Raw genomic sequence first — 28,000 nt, 5'->3', positions numbered from 1 at the left:
TGCATCTTTTTAATGTCGGTTTTATGAGTATTATAAATATTTAGCAAATACAGATATAGAAGGAAAAAATATTTTTTTCAAACAGTACGTATTGCCCCTAATATTTTACCGGGCCAAAAACTGTTGTCTAGTGTATATTAAAACTGAACAGATAAAAAAAAAACGCTGGCAAGATTAAAAATTAAAAACCAGTAAAAGTCAAATATTCATGAGAGTATGGATATTTCTTGAACATTCAATGGCTCTTCTTTTGTTAGTGAATCAAATTCTACTTTTAAAGACTCTGAAGAAATCGAAGTTCAAATAATTGTTCATGTATGTGGTTCACAAAACATCATGTTAAAGCTATTAACGATTTCAAAACAATGAAAGATGTGCATTTAAAGTTGATTTCTATTTTATGAACGCAGTGAAGTAGACCTGAATGACCATTTAAAGATTCTGCATGTGTACTGACCTTTGAACCAGGAAGAATGACGATATGAATTTAAATAGTACATGTAATACACCAACGCTGCGCTTGAGTTTTTTTTTTCTGTTTCGGATGAATGACTCCATGTTAAAACTCAATGATCTCATCGCAAAGATCCCCAAAACGTGGGTTATCGTTAAAGAGCAGACCAACATGTATTCGCAAGGCATGTCCACTCGAGACAGTTTCGGTGAATCAGAAGGGGCCTACATTTAGTGTAGTCTAAATATAGACCAACGGTTCTCAGACTTCAGTTTAAATAAATTTCGTTTGGAGTCGGGGGAAGACTGATAAAAGAACATTGCAAGAATCTCCTATGGCATCAAGAAGGAACGGATCCAACAGCTCCCGAAATTCTGAAGCGACCGTCCAAAATGGAACAAGAAATGGATATGGTCATAGTTATCTCCAAAGAACAACGGGACCAAACGGTAAAACGGTGAATGGACGTGGTCCATCCAACCAAAGCCAAAGAGAATTATATGACGGGTCTACCAATGTGTACTATGGATACGGAGGTCCGTTTCGTCCTGATAATGACACTGACAGAAGTTCGGAGATTTCGGAGAGATCTGACGATTTCCTGGGTAATTACAAGCATCAGCAATGGATGGACAAGATCACCGGTGACACTTTCAAAAGAAATTATTTAGATAAAATCTCATTTAGGGTAAGATTGTACAAGCATGTATCTAAATTACGTTCAAAAAACGAAAGCTAGTCATTTTCCCCCAACAAATTTCATAAATGATGCGAGAATGATAATTTTAAAAACGTTGATGAATTTAATTCTAATTTTTTTTAACGCAATTTTGATTATTCCAGAAAATCAAAGATAACCCAATTAAAATGAATTTGAATGTACCCAAAATACACTTATTTTGAGAAATAATTTTTTATTTATATACAGGAATTAAAATATCAAAACTTTCTCCATACAGAGCAAAATTTGATAACAAGAATATCACCGAATTACCAAGTATTTGGTCTCCGATTACAGTTTTTCTTGTATTTTACAAGATTACGTAATAAACCCCATTGTCAATGAATACTGATTCTCGGAAGAACAAGACGAGCTCATTGAGGTGTTTTATGACAAATGTACACAATGGCGACCAAAAGATATTCATCAATAGAATGACAACGCCTTCACATTTTGATCATTCATATGTTAAATAAAACCCGGTTCTCAGAAAAAAACACCCCAAAAATGTTATCTTCCGAATAACAAGGCATCGCTAGTCCTATAAGATTTATAACTATGAATTGAAGTTTTTGTGTTGCGGTTTCGCGATATAATCGTGCCTACTTTTTCTGTGCAAGTTCTTTTGCATGTTTTTATTACATTGCCATATGTAATTGCATTCATTTTCAGTTGTTCGAAAATATATCTGCAAGCAATGATTCTTTTAATTTTAGTAACTGTTTTAAAAATATGACTAATTATCGCAGTATCCTAGACTTATTTTTCTTGAAAAAAAATATTTTAATATAATGCACTGATATAGATTGACGATTTATATTGTAATATAATGATTACCTAATAGTATTAATTTTCTAGTCGAAATAATAATGAACAGGTTCACTTAGTGACAGTACAAATGTGACGCATTTTTTAACGCTATATAGTTTTCTTATAATCAAATAAAAGCCAAAACAAAACATTGCAATAAAAAAATAAAGTAAATGAAATTCACGTCACTGAGTATAAACATGTAGGTCATGCACTATGTTTAATTAATAATTACTATAATTAAACCCTACCCGGAAGTTTAAATCAACTTGATCTATTGATACGTGTATTTAAAACGGATCAATGGGATACCCACATTCAAGGAATTCTATACGCGATGGTAATGTTAAATCAAAGTGAACTTTAAATAGAAAGCTTTGGCAATGTTTTGCATGTAAAAGGATTGTTCAAGTTCAGTTTATTCGCTCAAACCAAATAATTTGGTACAAGAGGAACATATATATAATACATACAAATACAAATCGTCAGAGGTACAGACAAACAGGTACATTTTCATACAGGGAAAAATATAAATAAAAAAGAACAGACTATAGAATCACTACTTATGTTAGATTTTAGTATAAAGGATCATAATAGGAAAACAACTAAGAGGAGCAGACAGCATCAAACATTTTTGAAATAAATACACATAATTTTCTTAGCGATTTACAATTGCTATTAGTCATGAGTTCAGAAAACTTCAAAAAAAATTTGGTCTTTTCCAATATTTTGTGTTTGTGTATTTTTTCCTTACTTCTTCTAGTGCCGAACATTCTAAAATATAATGAAATTCATCACCAATGAGACCTTTATTACACAAAAGACATAACCTCTCATTCAAAGGAATGTTATACCATCTGCCTGTCTCTACAGGAAAACGATGGTTTGATGTACGAAATTTAATGAATTTTTTTCTTAGTTTTACAGGTAAAATATTAAGATACTTCTCAAAGCCAAAATATGGTTTTAAAATTTTATATACTTGACCTCTGGAAGAACAATTTATATCATTTGACCATATTTGCATAAATTGGTCTTTTAATCTTTGGTTTACAGTAGCAGATAACCATTCTATATTGACAAAATTATGGTTCTGCCAGACATATTGTAGCCCGCACATGTTCAAAATTCTTTGAATACAATCAATCCATGGGCTTTTACAATCGCTATTAAAATGTTGTGAAAATAAATATATGTACACTGTATATACAATTTTGTTCTCAGGCTTATTAGCATTTCCCCCCAATATGTAATTATTCTTGTATAAACATTACTATACAACGGGTAGCGCCCTGTTTCTCCATATATCATAAAATTCGGTGTTGTGCTTCTTAAATTAAGTACTGTTTTCAAAAATTTCAGATGTACACGTTCAATAATATCTAGTTTTTCAAAGCCCCAAATTTCGCAGCCGTACAATAAAACTGGTAAAACAACCTTATCAAACAAATCAAATTGACAATTTTCTGGTATATTAAAATTTCTAATTTTTCTTATAACACCATACATAGCCTTTTGAGCCTGTTCACACAAATGCTTTTTTGCTTTAATAAATGAACCAGTTCTTGACAGAACGATACCCAGGTATTTGAATTCTTTAACATTTTCAATAACTTCTCAGGTGTTACAGGATGAAATAGGCCAATTACGTCTAGTTTGATAATTTTAATTGCATTGCGTGATCAATTTCGATTCAAAATCTAGTGTGAAAATGAAAATGAAAATCCATTATATTTTGTTTAATATAATTGAAAATAAAACTTTTTTGAATTGAATGAGATAAAGTTTTTTTTTCAATTATATCTTTGGCTTAAAAAAGACCCAGTTATCTGGTATTTTATATTTAAAAAAACCAATCACATTTCACGCTTGGATATGATAATTGTTTTAAAAAAATGTGATATGACGCGAAGGAACTGAATGTATATTTGCATGTTAGGCAAATAAAAAGAACTATCTCAGTTGTTTTGAAAGGCTCTAATAATTAAATAAGATAACCATTTTAGTTGTGCAATTGTCGAAATAAGAGAATGAAATGAGTTTCCCATGACCAAGATACTAGAATTCGTTTTTAACAAAATAAATGGTAGTTGCAGCTCCTAAGAAACTTGCTTGTACATGTAATACTTCATGTACACACAATTAAAGGGGCATGGTCACGATTTGAGCAGAAAATCAAACATTTTTAATGTTTACGTTGCCTTACTAGATATCAAATGTCTAACCAAAATTTAAAATTCAGTTTTCGAATTTTATAAGCGATATAAAGAGCACACAATTCTTTGTCTTTGTAACGAGGCTCTTGCTATATTTTTGTTTACATTGGTAAGCTGTTCATGTTCAAGTAAAGTTTTTGTTTCAAGCATATATTAATTTGTTCTCGCTAGTTCGCTATGAATATAAATAAACAGTTTCATTTACTTTATTTTTTTTATTGCAATGTTTTGTTTTGTCACATTTAGATTTGTTTTAAACATGGTATCTGATGTTACTCGGTAAATAGCTTTGTTTGCATAACAAAGAATTATGAGCTTTAAGGTGGCTCGCTTCACCTTGAAATTGTTCCTAAAACCAGCAGGAATTTACTTGATTATGATAATAAGAATGACGGATGAAAAAAAGTATTTCAAATAGGTGAAAACTATGCAATTTTGGAAAAAAATTATGATTTTAAAAATTTAATTCAGTGTAAATGTTACATTAAAAGTTTAGACTTTATCACGTTAAACTTATCTATAACATAAGTTTAACTTGATAAAGACTAAACTTTTAATGTAACATAAATATTAACAAAAACTTCAGGCGGATCCGAACTCTCGATCGGATCTTGATCTGCGGTTCACAATCCCGATAGTTTAACCACTGAACTGTGGTGATACTCAACTAAATCGATCGGTATATACAGCAAACAAAACACGCCATCTTGTGATATAGTGTCTAAACAGTATAGGCCTTGAGCTAGTGAGGTACTTAAATATTGCTTTTAACTCGACGATGGCACTCGCGTTCTTGTTTAATACCACTGGAGGTGATAAGATAGATCATTATAAATATAAAAACGGGGAGAATGTACATTTTTAGTTCATATGTACCTGCCCTTTAACCTTTTTGTGCCAGTAACAAACAAGGTAGAACACACACGTCTGTCATAGTTAAATTTACAATCATTTCATTCAAAGTGCAGTTTAAGCAAATTAACTTGAATTTTCTTAAGCTTTTTGACAAGGGTGTTGAAAAACAGCTTCTTATTACAAATATTGATGAAAATATTAATTCTTAAAAAATCAATCTATGCGAAATTTGTCTAATAAATGATATTCATAAAAGAATAATTATTTTTCTGTATATCATTGTCATGTTATAAGTTTCGAATTTACCGAGTGGCAATAAATACAAATTTCACAACATGACAATGCATATATTTTCACCTACACTGGATGAATTTTTTCCCCTCAATATTTATTGATTTATTCACACACTGCTTTCTACAAAATTCAAAAAATAAATAAAAAAAATAAGAAAGGAAAGAGGCCAATAAAAAATGTTAAGTTTTGTTTTTAATAAATAAAGTTTTGTATATGTCCTCTTCCCTTTTCGTGTTTAGACGATATTCAATACCACTGAAGATTTCTCACGATGGAAATTAATATTTTATATTTACTTCCACTAAGTATTATTCTTCTATTTCTTATGGAAATGGATTGTAATTCATAGCTCTGTAAAAATGACATGACTGAAATCTACCCGCCCCATTTACCTAATTGTCTAAACCGTAATCAATCAACCTATAAAAAAAAATGACGGACTGCACAGAATAGTCATGATGACGTCAGACTCAAATTTTCATAGAAGACGATTCTGCTGTTTCTTTTAGTTCATTGTACTTACTTTTCACGACTTACGTTTTAAAGGAAAAATATATGTAAATATAAACAATAAAATGTTTTCCTTGATGATTAGTGCGAGTTATGATGGTAGCATCATCGCAAAAATAAATTCGCATGTATTTTTCTGCAATGTCGCTACCTTAATATCCCGCATGAATCATCAAAATCTGAATGAAAACAACACAGAATAGGTCCAAAGATGAATAATTTTACAATAAATCTGTGAATTTATATATTCTTATTTTATTGACGCATTATCGGTATTTTCTGTAAAGCTACAGTGTAATGTACCGTAACCTATTACATATTGTATATTGCAGCCCACACTTGCGCACGACCCCAGCATACCATTGCAGGATACACGTGACTTTAGGCATGATGACAACCATAACATTAGCCAACATGCGCAAGATCCTTCAGGTTACAAGAAAGAAAAAAACAGGAATACTTTAAAGAAAGTACTAATCGCTATTTTAGTTTTACTTTTACTTGGAGGAATATCAGGAGTCCTAGCTTGGTATTTTACGATAAAAGGTAATCAGGCCATTTTTTGAGCGTCTTTGTTTTCAGATGTAGATGAATGACGATTTTCACTATTTTTTTGGTTTATTTAATATTATTTTGAATTTCATTTCCAGGAGATGAGGATACATCTATCAATTACTGTAAGTTAATTGAAATCCCATTCAGGTAGTATATAAGTATATGTCTAGATAAAATATACTATAATGTATACAATTTTAAAAAGGCAAGAAATATTTTAAAAACAGTACTTAATTAATAGAATAGTGTATTTGAACAAACTGCTCATAATTCCTTTGAAATATCAAGTTTGCAAATTACAACGTTTAGATTTCTTTACGAATATCAAAATTACTAATACAATTAATAAATATGTTAAGCAAGAGTTATCATAAAGTTAAAACTGATGGAAGAAACGATAATTTGGTTGGATTTTTGTACGTTTTTCAGATGTTGTAACAAGTGAAATGGCACTTAGCAACGATTACAATCCCGAACTGTCAGATTCATCGTCACAGGAATTCAAGAATTTGAGCACGCAGTTTTGTGATGCAGTATGTATAATGTATTTTGGCGCTTCTTTTGTTTAGTATACTATTATTCCAAATAGAGTGAAGAAAATAAAAGAAATATACTCTTTCACATAAAAAAAAATAACTTTAAATATGCAAGTAATTTTTATCACTAAATGTAATTTTGATGTGAAATTATTATCAAATGCTGTTGTTTTGGTTACTAATATTTCTGTAAGATTCTAAAATAATTATAGTCACTAGTGTATGAATAGGTATCTCTTTTTTGTTTTAGATAACAGAGGCACTTCGAAAGAATAACACCGAATATGGAGATCGATACAAACACTGTGAAGTCACAGCATTCAAGTAATACTGAGACACCATCACTAATGTTATTACATCATTCAAGTAATACTGAGATAACATCATTTGTGTTGTTACATGTACATCATTCAAGTAATACTGAGATACCAACACTAGTGTTGTTACATCATTCAAATAATACTGAGATAACATCATTTGTGTTGTTACATGTACATCATTCAAGTAATACTGAGATACCATCACTAGTGTTGTTACATCATTCAAATAATACTGAGATACCATCACTAGTGTTGTTACATCATTCAAGTAATACTGAGATACCATCATTAGTGTTGTTACATCATTCAATTAATACTGAAATACCATCATTAGTGTTGTTACATCATTCAAGTAATACTGAGATACTATCATTAGTGTTGTAACATCATTCAAGTAATACTGAGATACCATCACTAGTGTTGTTACATCATTCAAGTAATACTGAGATACCATCATTAGTGTTGTTACATCATTCAAGTAATATTGAGATACCATCATTAGTGTTGTTACATCATTCAAGTAATACTGAGATACCATTATTAGTGTTGTTACATCATTCAAGTAATACTGAGATACCATCATTAGTGTTGTTACATCATTCAAGTAATACTGAGATACCATCATTAGTGTTGTTACATCATTCAAGTTATATTGAGATACCATCATTAGTGTTGTTACATCATTCAAGTAATACTGAGATACCATCATTAGTGTTGTTACATCATGCAAGTAATATTGAGATACCATCATTAGTGTTATTACATTATTCATGTAATACTTAGATAACATCATTAGTGTTGGCTTATGTTTGTGGGTTTGACTGATACCAAGAGATTATATTATTACAAACTAATTTAAGACCAAGCAATTTAATGCAGAATATGCATATTTATTAAGCCCTGGGAGCTACATATGTATATTAATTTTGATTATATAACAGCACGAGAACTCTGGTCCCCATAAAAGAAATATTCTTTTAAAGTACATTATTAAAAAGATGAAAACAAATCCTACCATATTTCATGTATATTTATCATAATTATGTCAGTAAATGTAAGATTCTATTATTAAATTATTACACATCATACTGATAAAAAGAAAAAATTGTCAAATCCAAATATTTTGTAATGTTTGTGCTTTATTTTACAGAAATGGAAGCATAATAGTTTTTTACAAGCTGTTTTACGTATTTCTTGAAGTGCAAATTACAAAAGAGAAGGTCCAAAAGGATCTTAATAAATCTTTGACAAACGTAGATCCCGAGCGTGCCAAATTATCGGACTTTGTCATAATCAGAGCAAGTGTAAAATTCACAGTAGAAGTTCAGACATTCCAAACAGATCCAATAGTACCGAGTGCACAGTTAATCACTTCAACAACAGAAATATTGCCAACAACAGAAGAAACAACAACGTCAGAAGCAGTAACAACAACAGCAGCTAAATCAACAGAAGCAATGATAACAACAGAAGTAAAAACAACAGGGGAATCAACAACAGCAACAACGGAAACAACATCATCAACAACGAAAGAAGCAACATCAACAATGGCAGTAGCTACAACCACAGTGGAAGCAACAACAACACCACCACCATCACCAACAACATCGGAAGCGACATCGACAACAGCAGAAGCAACAACAACAACAGCAGAATCAACAACTACAACAGCTCCACCACCACTAACAACAACAACAACAGCAGAAGTAACAACAACAACAGAATCAACAACTCTGACAACAACAACAACACTTACACCAACAACAACAACAGCGGAAGGGACATCGACAACAGCAGGAGCAACAACAACAATAGAATCAACAACTACGACAGCTCCACCACCACTAACAACAACAACAACATCAATAACAGCAGAATCAACAACTCCGACAACAACACCACCACTAACAACAACAACAACAACAGCGGAAGCAACAACAACAGAAGCACCATCAACAACAACATTGGCAGCAACATCAATATTAGAATCGATATCAACAACAGCAGATGCAACAACAACAACAGCAGAATCAACAACTCTGACAACAACACCACTACTAACAACAACAACAACAACAGCGGAATCTACAACTCTGACAATACCACCACCACTAACAACAACAACAACAGCGAAAGCAACAACAACAGAAGCATCATCAACAACAACATTGGCAGCAACATCAACATTAGAAGCAATATCAACAATAGCAGATGCAACAACAACAACAGCAAGAGAATCAACAACTCTGACAACAACACCACCACTTACAACAATACCATCGGAAACAACAACAACAGAAGCAACAACAACATTGTCAGCAACTTCAACATTAGAAACGATATCAACAACATCATATGCAACATCAACAACAGCTGAATCTACAACTCCTCCAACAACAACATCAACAACAGAAGCACCATCAACATTGTTTACAACAGAAAGGTCAACAAGGATAACATCAGTAGCCTCATCAGAAAGTTTGAAAACATCAACAACAATTGGCACATCAGAAAGTTCCCCAAAACAAACAACAGTAGACACAACAGAAAGTTCAACTTCAACAACCATGGGATCGTCAATATTGACAACTAAAGGCACAACAGAAACGTCCACATCATTAACAACACAGAGTTCTACAATTTCAACAATTGGTACAACAGAAGTTTCAGGATCAACAACAATGGTTACAACAACAACATCTGAACAATATACAGCAGGTGTGCCTTCACCTAATCTTTATCATATTTTCAAGTTAATGTTTGTTTCGTTTAACATTCAACTATGAACCTTTGTTCTTAGATGATTATATCGTTCTGTCGTTACTTTTTAGATGTTGTTGTTTCACCTATGATTGCCATCTATGGAGAAACCACTACGACAAAGACCTGTGTTGTCTCTCCTCGTGGAAATTGGGTTCATATAACTGTGACTGTAGAGAATCAGGGCATATCATACACCATTAGAAAATACCACAGTAACAAGACTTTTGAAGAACCAGCTTCTTTGGAGAGATTTAATGCCAGTATATCCAGTACAGACACTGAAATCGTAGTTTATCTGTCATTGGATCTACAGGCACCAACTACTGACATGTGCTCTTGGGATGGAAAATACACTTTTTCGTGTTCCATAACAATGAATGACACGATTCATACGCGTGTGTACAATGGCAGCCAGATTTTCCTAACTGGTACGTATACGCAATGCATGTTATGAACTCTTTTTTGTTTGATTTTGCAAATCTTTAGGATAACAAAGTTGAAAGAAAATAGTGTTTTTGTTTAAATGATCTTGAGTAATGCGTCAATCGTTAAAAAAACCCGACAAGAACGATTAACATTTTCAGATTCTGTCAGTTTAATTCAGTTTTATTTAGTTACAGGTATTTTGAAAATCATGTTGCCTGTCTTATAAGTCAAAAAGCCGCATACAAGTGTCATGTTATCTCTTCATTTTGAGGAAAATGAATGAAGGAAGATAACAGTGACCAAAAAGCTTAGTTGTATAAATGTTGTTGCTTTTGTTAATAATATACGTCATAGTGGTTAAATCATAAACAACTATCTGCTTGGCTATAACATGTTTATGACCAAAATAAGAAATGAATTTGATATGCATATTGATTAAAGAGATTACTTTCTAGCTCCTATATCTGATGTCACGATTGATTCCAACGTACACTACAATGAGGGTGATAAAATGACGTTCAACTGCTCAAGCAAAGGGGATCCAAATCACAGTATGGTGTACACAGAGTTGGTCAAAGGCTCCACAGTTCTTCAAACAATACCAGGACCAGATTTTTCATCGGGCTATAATTATACTTCGGACAACAACTGCCTTGCTGACCTTCAGTGGTCAGGTGATTCCCCAAATCCGCTAACAACATATCAGAATGACGTCATTGTCCGATGCACAGTGAAAAATACTTTGCTGAATGAGAGTAGAACTTCCGAAAAACGGCTGAACGTTTCCGTTGTTGGTAGGTATTTTAATAACCTTATTTCATTTTTCAATTGCGATAACTTGTATAGTCGATCAGTTGAATGGATTAGCAAATATCTGAGCGTACGCATCTTGACAGATTTACATGTATATCTTTCTTTACAAGACCAACACTTAAGATGTGATGTACTGTAGTAAATCAATCCAAATGAGGGGGGGGGGGGGGTGACAGTAACTAACTTAGTTTTTATCATTATATTTTGGAGAAAGGTAACCTGGAAAAGTTTTCAAGATGTCTACCTAAAAGCGTTCATTTTGTATTTTCTCTCTCAATAAATCATTTTCATGAAGCTTGATAACATTGCATCCTAATTTATTTCATGATCTCAAGAATATGAAAGTTCTACAATGTCAACAACAATTGGTACAACAGAAAGTTCTACAATGTCAACAACAATGGTTACAACAACGGCATCTGAACAATATACAGCAGGTGTGCCTTAAGAGCATGTCTACGAGAAAACCATGCAAATACTGAAAAAAACTGTGGTAGCAAGTCTCAAGAATGAACAAAGTTTTATCATAAATTTAAATGATACCCATCTAGAGTCAGATATATAATGTTAGTTTCTGTACTGGATGTTTCTATTTATAGTAACGACCAATATTGCATTCTAGTTAGTTAGCCTCTAAAATCCAGAAAAGTTCAGAGAAAATTGTCAAATTCAGTAATTAATTACAAAATGTATAAACAATGTTTGAAACAATAAGACTATAATCTTACAGAGGAAGATCAAACCTTTAACCGTTGCATATTTTTTTTTTCATTTTTCTATATACACCATTCTATATACACCATTCCCAAGGGTGTAAATGTTGGCATGATGCCAAGAAATGATAATTATACATTTTTGTTAATTTTTGAGAAAGACTTTCTCAGAAAGTGGCGCGTTATTTTTTTGAAATTTTGTGATAATAAGAAACTGTCGGATGTTTTGTTACAAATATATAAAATCCATCTTTGGACTCTCAAGGACTAAAAAGTAATAAATCAACAAAAACATCCCATTTTCAAATAAAATAAAAATTTGTTGGTTTTTAAAATTATATTTTACAAGCAATTTTAATCCACTGAAGTCACTATTTGTAATTGAATAAGAAAAAACCCCTTATTTTGCTTTTAATTAAAAAAAATAGTTGTTATCATTGTTTCTCAGAGACTTCTTATTCATTACATATGCATTTTATTACTACTGTTAGAATTGTCTCCCCTGTTGCTCTCTTCTGTAGATAAGGTAAACTAGTCAGAATGTTGACAAAGCTATACAAGTTCAAGTTCAGGCAAACTATTGAGAAATTCTGTGAGTGTTGTTAATATATATTATGCTATTGAATGATTTTAATTGCATAAAAATTATTCCGTCTTGTTAGGGTTATTCAGTGTATCACATATTGAAGTTTGAAGGACCTTGTATCTAGTCTAAACTGTTATTTTCTATACATTTGGACGATTTTTAATCAAAATATACAAACCTGTGATAGAAGTGCAATTGAAATAGATGAAGGGGACATTTTCCAAGATAATCTCATTCACAGATTATCATATTTTACTCGAAAAATCCACAGAAACGAGAACTGATTTCTTACAAAGATTTATAATGGGGTATGTTGATATCATTCGGAATTCCCTAGGAATGCCTCGTGCAATATCATCGTTATCATAGGAGTCTGTTGCAATAGACATCACATTGCTGTACGTGTATATTTCACTGACCATCTACAAACCACCCTGCAGGTGTTAAGGTTATAGACTCCTATAAGCATGAATTTTGACTGTTTGAATTTATTACGCAAACAAATGATTGTAAAGGTAAGTAATTGCACACCTTTTCAATACGATTCGCATTTAAATTTTAAAATCATTATTAAATCACTTTTATCAATTATAAGTTTATAACTATACCTGTACGCAGTATCATTGCAAGTTTTGATCCGCCTGATGGAAGAATTTAATGATAGCTATAGCTATAGTTCTTTTCTTTGATCCTTCTTTTTACATATTTTTTTTATGAATCAAACTTTTTTCTAAGTTATAATATTCATTGAATCTTGAAATGACGGGGAGGGGGCTGAGTTTTTTAGTTCTTGAGAATGTAACACAGTAAGTACATCTGAAATAAATGAAGAGCTCTACTCCCTACCTTTCTATTAGCAGTTTATCTCCTCTTGGAAAAAATTAAAGTTTGTACCTTTACTTAAAATTAAAATATAGTTGTAAAGTTAGGTTACCCTTTCCCCCGGGGATCTCAACTTGCGAAAACCGCATATACACAGCATAACTCGAATATAACGAACACGGATATAGCGAATTTACGGCTATAACGAATTATTATTCATGTCCCGGCAAATTTCTTATATAAACCTTAAGAAAATTAATGTATATAACGAATTTACGGCTATAACGAATTTACGGCTATAACGAAGTAATTTTAAGACCCCCGCTGGCAAAATCTTAATGTATTTTATCATTTTTATAACGAATTTTTTCCATTTCAAATTTCATTGAAGATACATGCAATGTTAAGATGCATATATAAAATTCTCAAATTCAAATAGTATACGTTTTTTTTAAAGAATTAAAATGAAATGGTTATATTGACATTTTTTGTAAATGACGGTAATACTAATTTCATAACTTACGATAGTGTGGAAAACTGTAAGCCGATTATTTTATAACGAATTCGCTATAATATTTTAGACGAATTCGTTATAAACGTATAGCGAATTACGGCTATAACGAAGTTTTTTCTACGGTTCCTTGAAATTCGTTATAAACGAGTTTTGTAAATATAAACATATACTTTAAAAAAGTTATTCCAAATATTAATATAGACATCATTACTTGTTTTTGTGGGATTGTTATTTGGGATGTTATTTAATCATATTAAACCCATCAGAAGAAGACCTGGTCCCAGAATTATGAAGCAGTCTTATAAAAAAGTCAAATTTTTTACACACTCTTAATGTCTTGTAATTAAAAAAATTTAAAAAATGAAATTCTAATAAAATATGTCTCTATACTATATCACGCTGATATTATGCTGATATTTACAAATTTTAAGCGTAATTTATGATATATTATATTTTTATTAACGATTTTTCAGGCTTGATATTGGGTCCCTCCACCCCTCAAACAATAAAAGTTCAATCCTTTATACTGTCGGACAAAAATAATTACCAAAATCTACATTATTCTATGATTATTTAAAGTGATGGACATTCATTGGCACATCACTTCCGCATTTAAAAAATCGTCTGTTAAATTCAAAAAATACATGTTTAATTATTTTTTTTCCATGGAGGTGATCTTTTTGGCTTTTTTTTTTATTTTGTTTGTTTTTATTGTGTTTGTTTTGATTTTTTTTGTTTATTTTTTTTTTTTTGGGGGGGGGGGGGGGTATGAAATTTGGTCCTACTTCATGAATCAAAAGATCACTAGTTCATGTAATAAAAAAAATGAAAAGATCAATACATGTATCACTATATCGAATTAGCAGAGAGAGAGAAAGAGAGAGAGAGAGAGATTGTAAATCTTTAGTAAATAATATGTGTAATTACACACCAAAAGAGCCCGGCTTTAAGTACTTCAGTACTTTGAATTTAAATTTGTAGTTTTGCCCCTGTAATTATTCGTGTATCTAATGGGTACTCTGCCTGTCTTTATGTATAGCATTGGCAAATAATGGGGTGTGGGTGGTATGTAAGCTTGCTTACTTTTTCTTTCATTAATAGTGAGATATATAAGATTTTTCCACTTCAGCTTATATTCAAATTCCCATTTTCCCATGATTTCTCGTGTTTTAATGGCATTGATTTAAAATAAAAACCTGAAATGTGTTGAAGCAACCCTTCAGTTCAGTAAAACATTGTCTAGCTCGCGAATATGTCGGGTTTTCCCCCATAATATACATGTGCCACTGTAAAGCTAACGCTAAACTACAGATTCTGGAGAGTTTTAAAAGTATAAAAATGTCCAACTTTAAGACAAAATATTTGCAATATTATTGAGAGTCCAAAGACAGATTTTTGATATATTGTAAAGATAAATGTCCTTTAGTGAATTTAAAGTGCCACTGTCTGACTTTTAAGCATTTTAAAAATGTATATTTTTACAATTTTACAAAAAGTTGGAAACATGCCAGATTCGTGACCTATCTGCACTTAACAGAAAGAATATTTGGAAATTATCACAAAATGATTTACACTAGTGTATCTTGTTAGTGCTAACTCTAAATGACTTTTTGAATTTATATTTAATCTTAACTCAGAATTCTCAACATTAATTTGGTGAATAATGCATAATGTTATTTTTAAAAGGGTCAAAATGCTTTTTTTAGTAACAGAGCTGCAGAACCTAGTTTAGACTGACAACATCAACATTTTTTTGTGGCAAATTAATTCATATAGATGCACACTATTACACACAAAATATGAAGTTGATCAGAGAACCTTGCTCCCACCACCTTTTGCATGGTTTTCTTAACCTAATCTTTATCTTATTTTCAAGTTAATGTTTGTTTCGTTTAACATTCAACCATGAACCTCTGTTCTTAGAAGATTATAGTTTTCTGTCGTTACTTTTTAGATGTTGTGGTTTCACCTATGATTGCCATCTATGGAGAAACCACTACGACAAAGACCTGTGTTATCTCTCCTCGTGGAAATTGGGTTCATGTAACCGTGACTGTAGAGAACCAGGGCACACCATACGCCATTAGAAAATACCATAGTAACAAGACTTTTGAAGAACCAACTTCCTTGGAGAGATTTAATGCCAGCATATCCAGTACAGACACTGAAATCGTAGTTTATCTGTCATTGGATCTACAGGCACCAACTACTGACATGTGCTCTTGGGATGGAATATTCACTTTTTCGTGTTCCATAACAATGAATGACACAATTTCAACACGTTTGTACAATGGCAGCCAGATTTTCATAACTGGTACGTATACGCATTGCGTGTTATGAACTCTTTTTGTTTGATTTAGAAAATCTTTAGGATAACAATGTTGAAAGAAAATAGTGTTTTTGTTTAAATGATCTTTGGTAATACGTCAATCGTTGAAAAAAAACCCGACAAGAACTATTACCATTTTCAGATTCTGGCAGTTAAATTCAGTTTTATTTAGTTACATGTATTTTGAAAATCACATTGCCTGTCTTATAAGTCAAAGAGCCGCATTCAAGTGTCATGTTATCACTTCATTTTGGGGAAAATAAAAGAAGGAAGATAACAGTGACCAAAAACGCTTAATTGTATAAACGTTGTTGCGTTTGTTAATGGTATACGCCATAGTGGTTAAATAATAAACAACTTGGTTGCAACATGTTTTTGACCATATTAAGACATAAATTTAATATGTTTATTGATTCAAGAGTTAATTTTCTAGCTCCTATATCTGATGTCACGATTGATTCCAACGTACACTACATTGAGGGTGATAAAATGACATTCAACTGCTCAAGCAAAGGGGACCCAAATCACAGTATGGTGTACACAGAGTTGGTCAAAGCCTCCACAGTTCTTGAAACAATACCAGGACCAGATTTTTCATCGGGCTATAATTATACCTCTGACAACAACTGCCTTGCTGACCTTCAGTGGTCAGGTGATTCCCCAAATCCGCTAACAACATATCAGAATGACGTCATTGTCCGATGCACAGTGAAAAATACTTTGCTGAATGAGAGTAGAACTTCCGAAAAACGGCTGAACGTTTCCGTTGTTGGTAGGTATTTTATTAACATTATTTCATATTTTCAATTGCAATACTACCAGTAACCTGTGTACTTGTTTTGTTTAATGGATTAGCAAATATCTGAGTGCATGCATCTTGACAGATTTACATGTATATCTTTCCTTTCAAGACCAACACTTAAGATGTGATGTGTTGTAGTAAATTTTCAGTCGAAATGAGGGGGGGGGGGGTGACAGTAACTTACTAAGTTTCTATAATCATGTTTTTGAGAAAGGTAACCTGGAAATTTTCTTCCAGATGTCTACCTAAAAGCGTTCATTTTGTATTTCCTTCTCAATAAATAATTTTCATGAATCTTGATAATATTGCATCTTAATTTATTTCATGATCTCAAGAATATGAAAGTTCCACAATTTCAATGAGTACAACAGAAAGTTCGACAACATCAACAACTATGGAGACAACAGAAAGTTCTACAACATCAACAACTATGGACACAACAGAAAGTTCTACAACAACTACACCAGTGCTAAAATATTCAGCAGGTATGCTTTGATTGAAATATTTTCAGACTTTTTAAAACAGTATTTCAACCGATTTTAAACATTAAAAAAAATAAGTTAACGTACTACAATCTATTTGACAATATTGTTTTATTACTCTTAGCATTTGAAGTCTTAGAACCCAAATTGTTAATAATGTTTAACCTTTCAGACGTTGCGGTTTATCCTGTTATTGCCATTTTTGGAGAAACAGCAACAACCGAGGTCTGTGCTTTTACTCCTCATGGAGACTGGCTCTACGCGACTTTGACTGTGGAGTATCAGAATACGCAATACGTCGTCGGAAAATTTCTTAGCAATAGCAGTTTGGAAGAGCCAGATTCTTTAGAGAGATTTAATATTAGTATGTTTAATAAAAACATGGATATTGTTGTTCATCTGACATTGAACCTACAGACACCAACCACAGACACGTGTTCGATGGATGGGAAATACACTTTTACGTGTTCCATAACAATGAACGACACAATGCAAACACTTCAGTCCAACGGCAGTCAGATTTTCATGACTGGTACGTAAATATACAATGCATGTAATGAATTCAATGTTACAAAAGAGTATATAATTCCCTTTTAGAAACATTCCCATTTCCCATTCCCATTTATTTATAGAAACTTACAAACAAGAAAAAAACCAACATAAGTTGAGTTCAACAAAAAATGTTATTTTTGCTAGATAAGCACATTGAATAATACTAGTTGTTATTTTACAGCTCCTATGTCCGAGATCAGTATTGATTCTGAAGTGAACTACAATGAAGGTGAAAAAATGACATTCAACTGTTCAATGAAAGGGGATCCAAATTACAGCACAGCTTATGTAGAGATGATCAAGAACTCCCAGATTCTCCATAAAATTCAAGGACCGTTGTTTGGATCGGATTACATTTCCAATTGCTCTGCTGTCCTTAACTGGTCAGGTGGTCCCCCAACTCCATTGACTTCACAAGAGCATGACCTAATTGTTCGATGTGTTGTAAAAAACAACTTGCTAAATGAAACTAGAAAATCCGAAAAGAAGTTGAATGTATCTGCTGCTGGTATGTAATTCATTTTCTTTCAAATTTTTAAGGTCTGTTTAGATATATCATGATATTAACTTCACGCTTGTACTTTTTGAATAATTTAAGTATATTTTTCTCTTTTTACAAAATAGAATGGATGCATAAAAATAAACATCATCAACTTATTCTAATGAGATCTGAGTCACATCTTTTATTTTTGTAGATGTTGCTTTCCAAAAATATTCATATCAGGCTTTGACGAGTTCCCGTGAAGAGATAGAATGTATAGCTCGAAGTCCTATGTCCATCCTGCAAGAACTTATAATATCAAAAGACGATGTCCAAATTGCTACCTTAAACAGTTCTGGCGTAGCTTCTTCAACCAATGGGAGGTACTCTACCAATATACAAGAATATGATGGAGAAGTGAGACTTAAATTGAGTATACTCAGTGTCGATTGTCAGGATCAAGGACGGTACAACTGCAAGTTAATCACAACGAATAATGCAACTAGAGTTTCTCCGAATATGTCATTTATAGTGGAAGGTACATATGCTTCACTTCCAATACCATTTACCAGGATATTCTATAGCATTTAATAGTAAAGATGCATACCATCGACACAATTTCTTCATCATTTTCGTAATGAAATCTTTATATATTTGTTAAATAATATACAGAAAATGGAGTAAATTAATTTAACGATTTTGTATTTAAATCTTGTTTATTATTATCAGCCTACGAACTGTTTCATTGCCTTTATTTTGGGTAACATAACAACAATACGCTTTCCTAAGTTTACTTAAAATAACCTTGGATAAGAAAGATAATTCTCACTTTAAATTGATGCTTTATATTTCATAATTTCATAAATTGATGAATTTTAAAATGGGTGAAGTTGAATGTGTCTTCTTTAAGAATTTGCATTATGTACCAATCATTAATTATGATTAACAAATAATAATTCATTTGGTAATTTTTTATTCTAGGATCTAAACCAACAATGACATTGCATCCAGATATTTATGAACCATTTGCAAGACGAACTTTAAACCATGTTTGTTCAACCGATCACATTGGAGATGAAAACAATGACAACTTTTTAGAAATTCAAATATTTCAACCAGGATCCCAAAGAGCTTTCACATACTCGAAAAAAATAGCAGAGGTCGAAAAAATGTTTGACTCAACCAACAACATTACTTATATAAACATCACAGGAACAACTGCACAGTTTCTACTTGTGTCACATACCAGCAGTTCTTCAAATCAATCTTGTAACATCAAAGAAACAATTACTTTCTTACTTGATTTGATAATGGATTTTGATAATGGTACCATTAAATGCGTTTTAAAAGATGAAATGGAAGAGTTTTCTGCTGTCGAGTCCACAATAACCGTTATTCCAGGTAGGATGTCTACATTCTTTCAGATTATGAAATGTTTTACTTACATATGATTTGTAGTCAGTTTTTTTTAATGGAAAGGTATTGTTTAATTTGAAAACTTCACTTTAAATTTTCTAGGGAATTATTGTGATGGATATGAAAACAGGGCATTCAGAAAACATCCCAACAATGACTGTAACGATTATATAGAATGTACAGAATATCAAGGAAAAATGTATGCGGCAGGAAATCAATGTGCCTTAGGGCAATGTATTCAGTTCACTACTAGGTCTTGCGTGCCTTGCGATTCAACCTTTGCATGTGATGAATTAACCACGCCAGGTACACTTTATACCACCGAATTCTAAATAACATATATTATTAATACTCTAAACATTGATTGGAAAATAGATGAAATGAAAATTGTGATTACATAGGATACAGATAACATGATGAAAATCAAACTAATATATAACTAATAAATTTCCAGAAAACATGTCTAATGTTGATTTTTAAAACAATTTTTAATTCTTTTTTATCAATAGGACCTACTACAACGACCACAACGTTGCCCCCGGGAAGAAGATGTAAGCAAAGAAACCTATTGATGTATTAAATTAAACAATAAAATAATACAATGATCAATAGTTAAATCAAAATTTTTGTAGAAGTGATTTCACCCGAATATTACAGATATAGTATATCATACATTATTACATTATTATACATTATTGATTTTACAGATGTGTCCTGCAATGACTCTGATCATTTCTTGGGTACAACAGCTGTGATCAAATGCGTTATTTTGGATACTTCTTTTAACAGCTTAAATGTAACCTTTCTTCCGGAACAAAGCCAAAATGAGGAGTATGTAGGAGAAATATTCCCAGATGGCCAAACACAATCTCCACCTCAATCTCCTGTAGTCCTTTCGACGAATTTTAATTTGTCCCCAAAGATCGCAATGTTTACTTTTCAGCTGCTGGAATGTAGGTCGAGAGGGCGATATCGAATAATCGCAGGGGGAACAAATACTTCTGTTGCGCCTTCTGTGGAGACATTCGAACTCAATGTTCTTGGTATGTTAAATTCAACGAATGCAAACAAAAAATAAATGTTAAATTGTTATTTTGAAATAACAATTTATAGGGTTTATACAACAGTTAAACCCTCCAGTAAGTGAAATTGTAACTTTTACAATGTACACTGGTGTTCTTCCTTACATAGAGCGTGATTAAAATACAAACAATAAATGCCTATCATCATCTTTCTATCTCTCTTTTTCTGCTTGTTCCGTTTCTCTTCTTATATTCTTATGGTTTGTCGCTAGGAAACTGTGTGTCGGAAATAACTTTTGTTACATGTAATACTTCAGCTTATTTCTAGGATAATACATTTTAACAAGAATATTGAGTTAGAATTTACCAATTTTAAAACTTGTTACTCTGATTTTTACTTATCCGTAGGTAATCTGACTGAATTTGAAATGCACATCGAACCTGCATATCCAGAGGGAACTTTAGTCGAATTTAACTGCACGGCTTCTCTTGATGAGTCTCATGCCAACATCAAAGGGTATTACAAAAAGGAATCAGAAAGCAGCTTTTCTGAAATAGAGGGATCCACAAGTGTAATTGAGAGAAACTTGTCACACTGTTTTATTAAAGTTTTATGGAAACCATCAACTCCGTTCACTGCAGATACAAGTTTCAATAATGCAGATTTAAAGTGTACACTAGTTGATTGGCCATTAGTTCAACGGACAAAAAAGATTTCTGTTCAAAATGCAGGTACGATATTTGACAAAGATTGTACAATTAGTAATACTTTGAAAACTATATATGTAAATAACTGTTTCCTTAACAGTTACAAACCATTTGTTGATTAAACGTGTTTCTGTAACAGATGTAGCCTTTGAAACCTACAAACTAGAGTCTTCCATCGGGAGCCAGGTTTCTGTGAAATGCTTCGCACGAAACACGAATTCCATCAAATCAGTTCTAATACAAAAAATAGAAAATCCCCTAAGTACCACTGTGGCAAATGTTACCCTACCAGATATGACATCTCATGTTGATGGAACCACAGTCAGCTACTCAAACAACTCCTTGACGTTAACGTTTACTTCACTAACCTGCTCTGATAATGGACAGTACACATGTATTGTCATTAAAGAAGATGAATCGCAGATAGAATCCCCTGCATATCTTCGTGTTCAAATTAAGAGTAAGTGCTACTTAAATTTATTTACAATCATTATGGACAAGCTTTATTTTAGCATATTTGTTATCATCATGAAGAACAATGTTTGTTATATATAAAAACCAACTCTTTCCAGACCCTCCGAAACACGAGGAAGTGGCATTCATCTTAAATCCCGACATCAAAGAGAATAAATACGACACTAACAACGTTCACACATGCAGTGGAGACGTAGGATATCCTAGCGGTCTGGGTTACTTATCATTAAAGTTTACAGACCCAACAACAAACGCTAGCTTTACATACGACAAAATGACAGTGACAGAAGACATGAAAATATCTGTAGATTCACCGCTTAAGTTTAAAGTAAGCCTTTCAAGTGGACTAAGCATCATAATTGTTGAAGACGATGAGCCAGACATTGTCAATTGCACTAGAAAGAAAGAAATTAAGTTTTTGCTACAAGCAACAAGAGACTGGAATAGAGCAAAAATTCGTTGTAGAGTCATTAGTGAAACTAATGAAGTTAATTCTACTTCTGCCGAAAAAGAATTATATGTTATTCCAGGTAAGTAATCTTTTTAGTTAAACATGGTAAAGTGTTAAAACGAAAGCAATTATTGATTAATATTCATGAAAGATTAATTATTTAATAAAACACTCATCACAAGGAAATACATTTTATTTAACTTCCAAGCATCAAGTCGATATCTTAACATGATCATATATATCATAAAAAATTGAACTGCAGTTTAACAGTTTAACTTAGAACAAATTTCTAAAGATAAGAATGAAACCAAAAAGCAATCTGAGTCTTTTCAAGATATAGTTTCAAGCGTTTTAGCTACTCATCATGTAGGCGTTTTGCATGTAGAAAATCAAGATTCTGAGGCAAAAATATAATAATCAGTGCATTGCATTTAAACTTTTTATTAATCTAATTGACTAGAAACACAAAATCTTCTATTCAAATGATGAGGACATGACACGAAGTCAGTTAATCCGGTCAGAAAGTGCAACAATATCGGAAGTGATAAAAAAAACCCAATGGTTTAACGGCATGCTTTCGTTTATTTAAAGATAAAACAATAATACACGGTACTACGTTTTTTTTCTTCTTTCTTACAGATGCTGTTTGCGACGGTTCAAATGGATCTGACATCTATGTACCACACGAGAAAATAGATCATTGTAGAACATACATACGATGCTTCAACAATATACCAACGGGTCAATTTTGTGGTGGAATAGCAGATACGTGTTTTGATTACCAGATAAATAGATGTAACTGGTGTTCAGACGTTGCCTGTGAATCTGAAATGAGTCCAACAACAGAAGGTAAATGATATTTACTATCTTATATACATGTATCTTTATATAATATTATATCTTTTTGTATAATGAATTGTAGCCAATATCATACATTGTACATATGCTCAAAATTTCATTTATTCTCCAAACTTAATTTTTTTTTTCATTTCTCTTCAATAAATTAGGACAAATAATGACTACTACTTCTCTGCCTGCGGTTCCAGAAATACAATGTAAGAAATTAATTTACTACACTGTGGATTGTAAATGGATCAATATTTTAATCATTCACAGTTAACTTTATTTAGCTTATCTGCTTGTTTGGTTTTATTCAAATAACAAGTACATATGAAAGACATACTCCTGGTCCCAGTGTTTTTAATCACTTTTATGGACTTACAATATCTTTGACAGCTATGACAATATCAAGCAAAATAGGATACTTTAGAATTTTGTTATCATGGTCAATTTTGATATAATTGATGACATGTTACTTGAGTTTAGACAGATAAACATAAACTAAAATTCATTGAAACACTTGTAAATACAGGTCCCCTTTTATCGTGCAAACCATCCTCAGTATTTGAAATGGAAACCGGCAATATTGTCTGTGAGCTGAACACATCAATGACGTATGACAATATCACTGTGGTGAAGACTGGTCAAGCAATCATGACTGTTTATCCAAATGGGACCAATCACTATTTCTCGGATGAAATTGAGAAGTACGACAGCACAGTTGGAACATCTTTCACATTTGTTATAAAAAACGTATCTTGTTCGGACGAAAATGAGTACACATTTACTGTTGAGGTTGGTGAAGGAGGAAGCTGCTATAAAACAGCCTCTTTGGAAATGAAAGGTAATTAGATCTATATTACAATATCTATATTAAAATAATAGACTCGAACTTTGGGGCTTTAATACCGATAAATCGGAAGAGTACTGTCTTTTGTTTTATATATTTTAAACATCATTGGTACTTCAGGTTACCAATTTGTTTTTATTTTTTCTCAATCAAGCTTCGTTAATTAGTAATCAACGAAAATTCCTAAAACAATTCCGGAAATCATCTGAATTTTTTTGGATTTTACAATCTTGTGCATGCGCATTACCTTCACGGGAGGCTCTTTATTTTATGTTTCCACAATATCATATTTGCATGGATAAACTTGGAAACGATAAAACAAATGAGTGTTGATTTTCATTGAATTTTTTTTTCTGTTCATCAAAGAAAATACGGGGGATAGCTCTAACACAGTGAGTTTAGTACACTGTATGAAAAATCCTGAGAGTTTCGAATGTCAACATGGTGTGTAAAAAACGTCGTTGAAATATGTTGCAATTATAGAATTAAACTTTTCGAATAAAGGTATTTACAGCTTCAAAATGGTTTGTTATGAACAATTTGACTGTTATTTTCAATGCAACTTTATTAATTTTCTCCAAAATCGTTTTGGCGCGATTATGCAATTTTCTGCAACATTACGGGTATATGGGAAGCATTTTGACTGTGGTGAAGGCCTTTCCAGAGTCACAGTTAGATTATTTCAACTGAGCAGAGTGTAGTGAAATTAATAGCATTATTGTAGGCTTGAAGTTTGGTTATGCAAATGTCAACAATATACGGTGTTTCGATATATCTATTTTGTAAATGCCAGATATCATATGCAATGTCAACCCGTGCACGCACGGGTCAAAGTCTAGTTATCTTATTTAAAAAAAGACAAAGGAAAAAGCTCATATCCTAAACTTTGAAATTGATGACATCTAGTATTTTCATCTGCCATCCTTATTCATGTCTGCTGCGTTTTCCATATACATTATAGTCAAACGAAGCAGTGAATAAGTTTACACATTTATTCTATTTCTAAAATTGAAAATATTAGGACTTGCAGAATGAATGAAGTCTGTGTCCGTCCACTTTTCAAGAAAATAGTACAACTGCATTGTCTGTTTAATTTATATGACAAGATATTATAAATATACATGCATGTATGTTGGTCAAATGGTCAATATGTATATACGCCATCATATGAACAACTCAAAAAAGTAATTATAAGATGAATCTTTTGCAAAAATGATGCAATATTCTTTTAAGGTATCCCACTCCTCAATGTTGTTGTATCAAGAATTTCTTGAGAAGCATATCATTGGAATCTGTTGACAAAACATACTTTAAAAATACAAAGACAAAGGGAGGTCATTTTTTTCCCTCTGAGTTATGACCCATTTAATTTGACCTTTTTGTACCTAAAATGCAATTTCAGCCTGATTAGGATTTTGTTGCCAGTATTTTTAATGAAGCAAACTTATTTCAGCAAGTATTGTTTTTAATTATGCACAATGGTCAGACTGAATAGAGAAATTATGAAAAAAGAAATTGTATGAAGATGTATAAATTTTTCCGTGACCCTTTTGCACTAAAAATGGACAATTTCTATAATAGTTACAATTTGATTTGAAATTAAAACTTTTTTAAATAGCAAGATTTTTAAAAGTTTAATCCAGTTTTCCTAGATAGGTATTCAGTATCATTTTGACATTATAAAACATGGGGGTCAGTGATGTCAAATTTTAGATATTGGCCTTCAAAGGTAAAAGTCTCGCAACATTTGGCAAAAAAAGTTTGACATTTCTATTTATTTGAATGATTTATATGCTAAACGTCTATCACACTCTCAAGATTTATTTTTGTACATGTCACACAGAACTTATAGAATATGTTAAAAATGGATGTAATGAATGAAGTATAAAATAGAAGAGAATATTGAAAATTCATTAAATTGCTTGTTACTGTCATTTTCGTCTAAAAATCCTTCTGCACAAAAATAGTTCCCCAAAAAAGTTGTTTGTTTATTGAATTCAAATAGATTTTCTTTATGAATGAATCTTTCTGTAACGATTAAATGAATAAAATCAAATTAATTTTAAACATATTGATCATGTCCGCAATGAAATCAAAACGAGAGGAGTGAGATACCTTAACTTGGCATCATCTATAGACTAACCTTAATATGATTACCTCACTATTTTAAAAGCTTTAGTGGTTACTGAATCAAAAGTAAATTACAATCGGAAACAAACGCAATATCTAGAAATTCATTATTTTCATTGAATGAATCGCATTGGAAATTTTCATGAATGATTTCTCTTGGTTCAAAGCAAAACCAGCAATACCAACACTTGCTATAGACTACAGGTGGACAGAGGGAACCAATTTAGGAACTCATTCATGTACTGGGAGTATTGGAAACCCTCCTGGAACAATGACATTAGAAATACGAGATGGAGAAACTGGGAATTTTACAAGTTTTTCACCATCTACCAAATCACTGAATACCATAAAGGAAAATTGTCATTATGATGCAAAATTAACCTTTTCAATTAATTTCAACACCGAAAATATTCGAAGTCACTTCATTCGTTGCGTTGCCAACAATCAACACACTCTATCAATTTCGGAGTTTCCATTCTATTCGAGAGAAGTTTTTGTCAATCCGCTCCCAGGTAAACCAATTTTGCTATTTATTTTGACATAGACAACGAAAATCATGAATTGATTTGCATGCTTAAAATCATATATGATCATATTATACTTTTCAGCAAACGCTTGCTTCGAAAATGGACTCCATCCTTACCCAGGAGATTGTACACGATTTTTAAACTGTTATGGTAATGTCACAAGTGTTACGCAGTGTCCATCAAGGTTGTGCTATGAATCAGTAAATAAAGCCTGTGACAATGATTGCACAAGGTGTAGCACATAGTTTCTTTCCTTTTCCTAATATATCAGGGGTTTTTAAAAAAAAAAAAGCAATTATGAAAATTGACCCGGCTGTCTTTCTAGAAAATACCAAATGAGTTATTTTTGTATATGAAGCACGTTTTGGATTTTGTTAAAAGAATGCTTCACATAGCAAGGCATAGAGGGCTTATGTGACAGTCCAAATTCGATATTCAAAATTTAGCATACTGAGACACAAAATGCAGCATCCAATCATCATCATGATTTTGTAAAATGGTTTTAAGCCTCATTTATGTTCAAAATGAAGACCATAAGCACAAGTTTTGACAAACGTACACATTGTGTTTAAATTGTTATTCGTTGTGTAAATAATTCAGCTAGTTAGAATATCATCTTTTCTGCAATCTGATTTGAACAAAAACAATAGGCAACAAAAAAACCTAACACACACACACACACACACACACACACACACACACACACACACACACACATATATATGCGTTGTTGTTTTTGTCATGCATTTTCTCGAAATTTAAAGAACATTTATCAGTCATCCTTTATTAGTTAAAACAACTTTTAAAACTATTTTGAGTTGCACTGAGATAACACCCATTTTCATGAAAAAATAGAGCAATAATAAACACGACACATTTATGCGCTGCGTTCATTTGTTCGGTTAAGTAAGCTGTTCACACTATTCGAATAGAAGTTGATTGAAATAGTAAGTCAATAGATCTATTTATTTGTGATGTTGTGAAAAATGTACACATAACTGAAAAGATAATATATCAATATTCACATT

At 32.0% G+C, this 28,000-nt stretch overlaps 1 protein-coding gene across 5 annotated transcripts; it reads left to right on the top strand.

The window, feature by feature from the left end:
• Window positions 1-506: 506 nt before the first annotated feature.
• On the top strand, window positions 507-28,000 carry LOC105324798 (uncharacterized). 5 transcript variants are annotated; one of them, XM_066068099.1, is made up of 27 exons: window positions 508-1,142; window positions 6,193-6,406; window positions 6,511-6,537; window positions 6,845-6,948; window positions 7,202-7,275; window positions 8,422-9,989; window positions 10,103-10,462; window positions 10,916-11,254; window positions 11,609-11,710; window positions 15,863-16,222; window positions 16,671-17,009; window positions 17,375-17,524; window positions 17,694-18,053; window positions 18,255-18,581; window positions 18,769-19,092; window positions 19,536-19,955; window positions 20,073-20,276; window positions 20,480-20,521; window positions 20,678-21,013; window positions 21,401-21,724; window positions 21,840-22,160; window positions 22,273-22,704; window positions 23,265-23,474; window positions 23,633-23,680; window positions 23,998-24,309; window positions 26,613-26,957; window positions 27,054-28,000. In XM_066068099.1, the coding sequence occupies exons 1-27, from the start codon at window positions 789-791 to the stop codon at window positions 27,215-27,217; spliced, it is 8,160 nt and encodes a 2,719-aa protein (XP_065924171.1). In that variant the 5' UTR covers window positions 508-788; the 3' UTR covers window positions 27,218-28,000. The 5 variants fall into 5 exon arrangements, with proteins under 5 accessions (XP_065924174.1, XP_065924173.1, XP_065924175.1 ...); XM_066068100.1 differs by lacking the exon at window positions 11,609-11,710; XM_066068102.1 differs by lacking the exons at window positions 15,863-16,222; window positions 16,671-17,009 and having other exon boundaries at window positions 507-1,142; window positions 11,609-11,639; window positions 17,400-17,524.

This window comes from Magallana gigas, chromosome 8, assembly GCF_963853765.1.
Source record: "Magallana gigas chromosome 8, xbMagGiga1.1, whole genome shotgun sequence".
Taxonomy (NCBI): Eukaryota; Metazoa; Mollusca; class Bivalvia; order Ostreida; family Ostreidae; genus Magallana; species Magallana gigas.
This window is presented reverse-complemented; position numbering and strand designations above follow the sequence as displayed.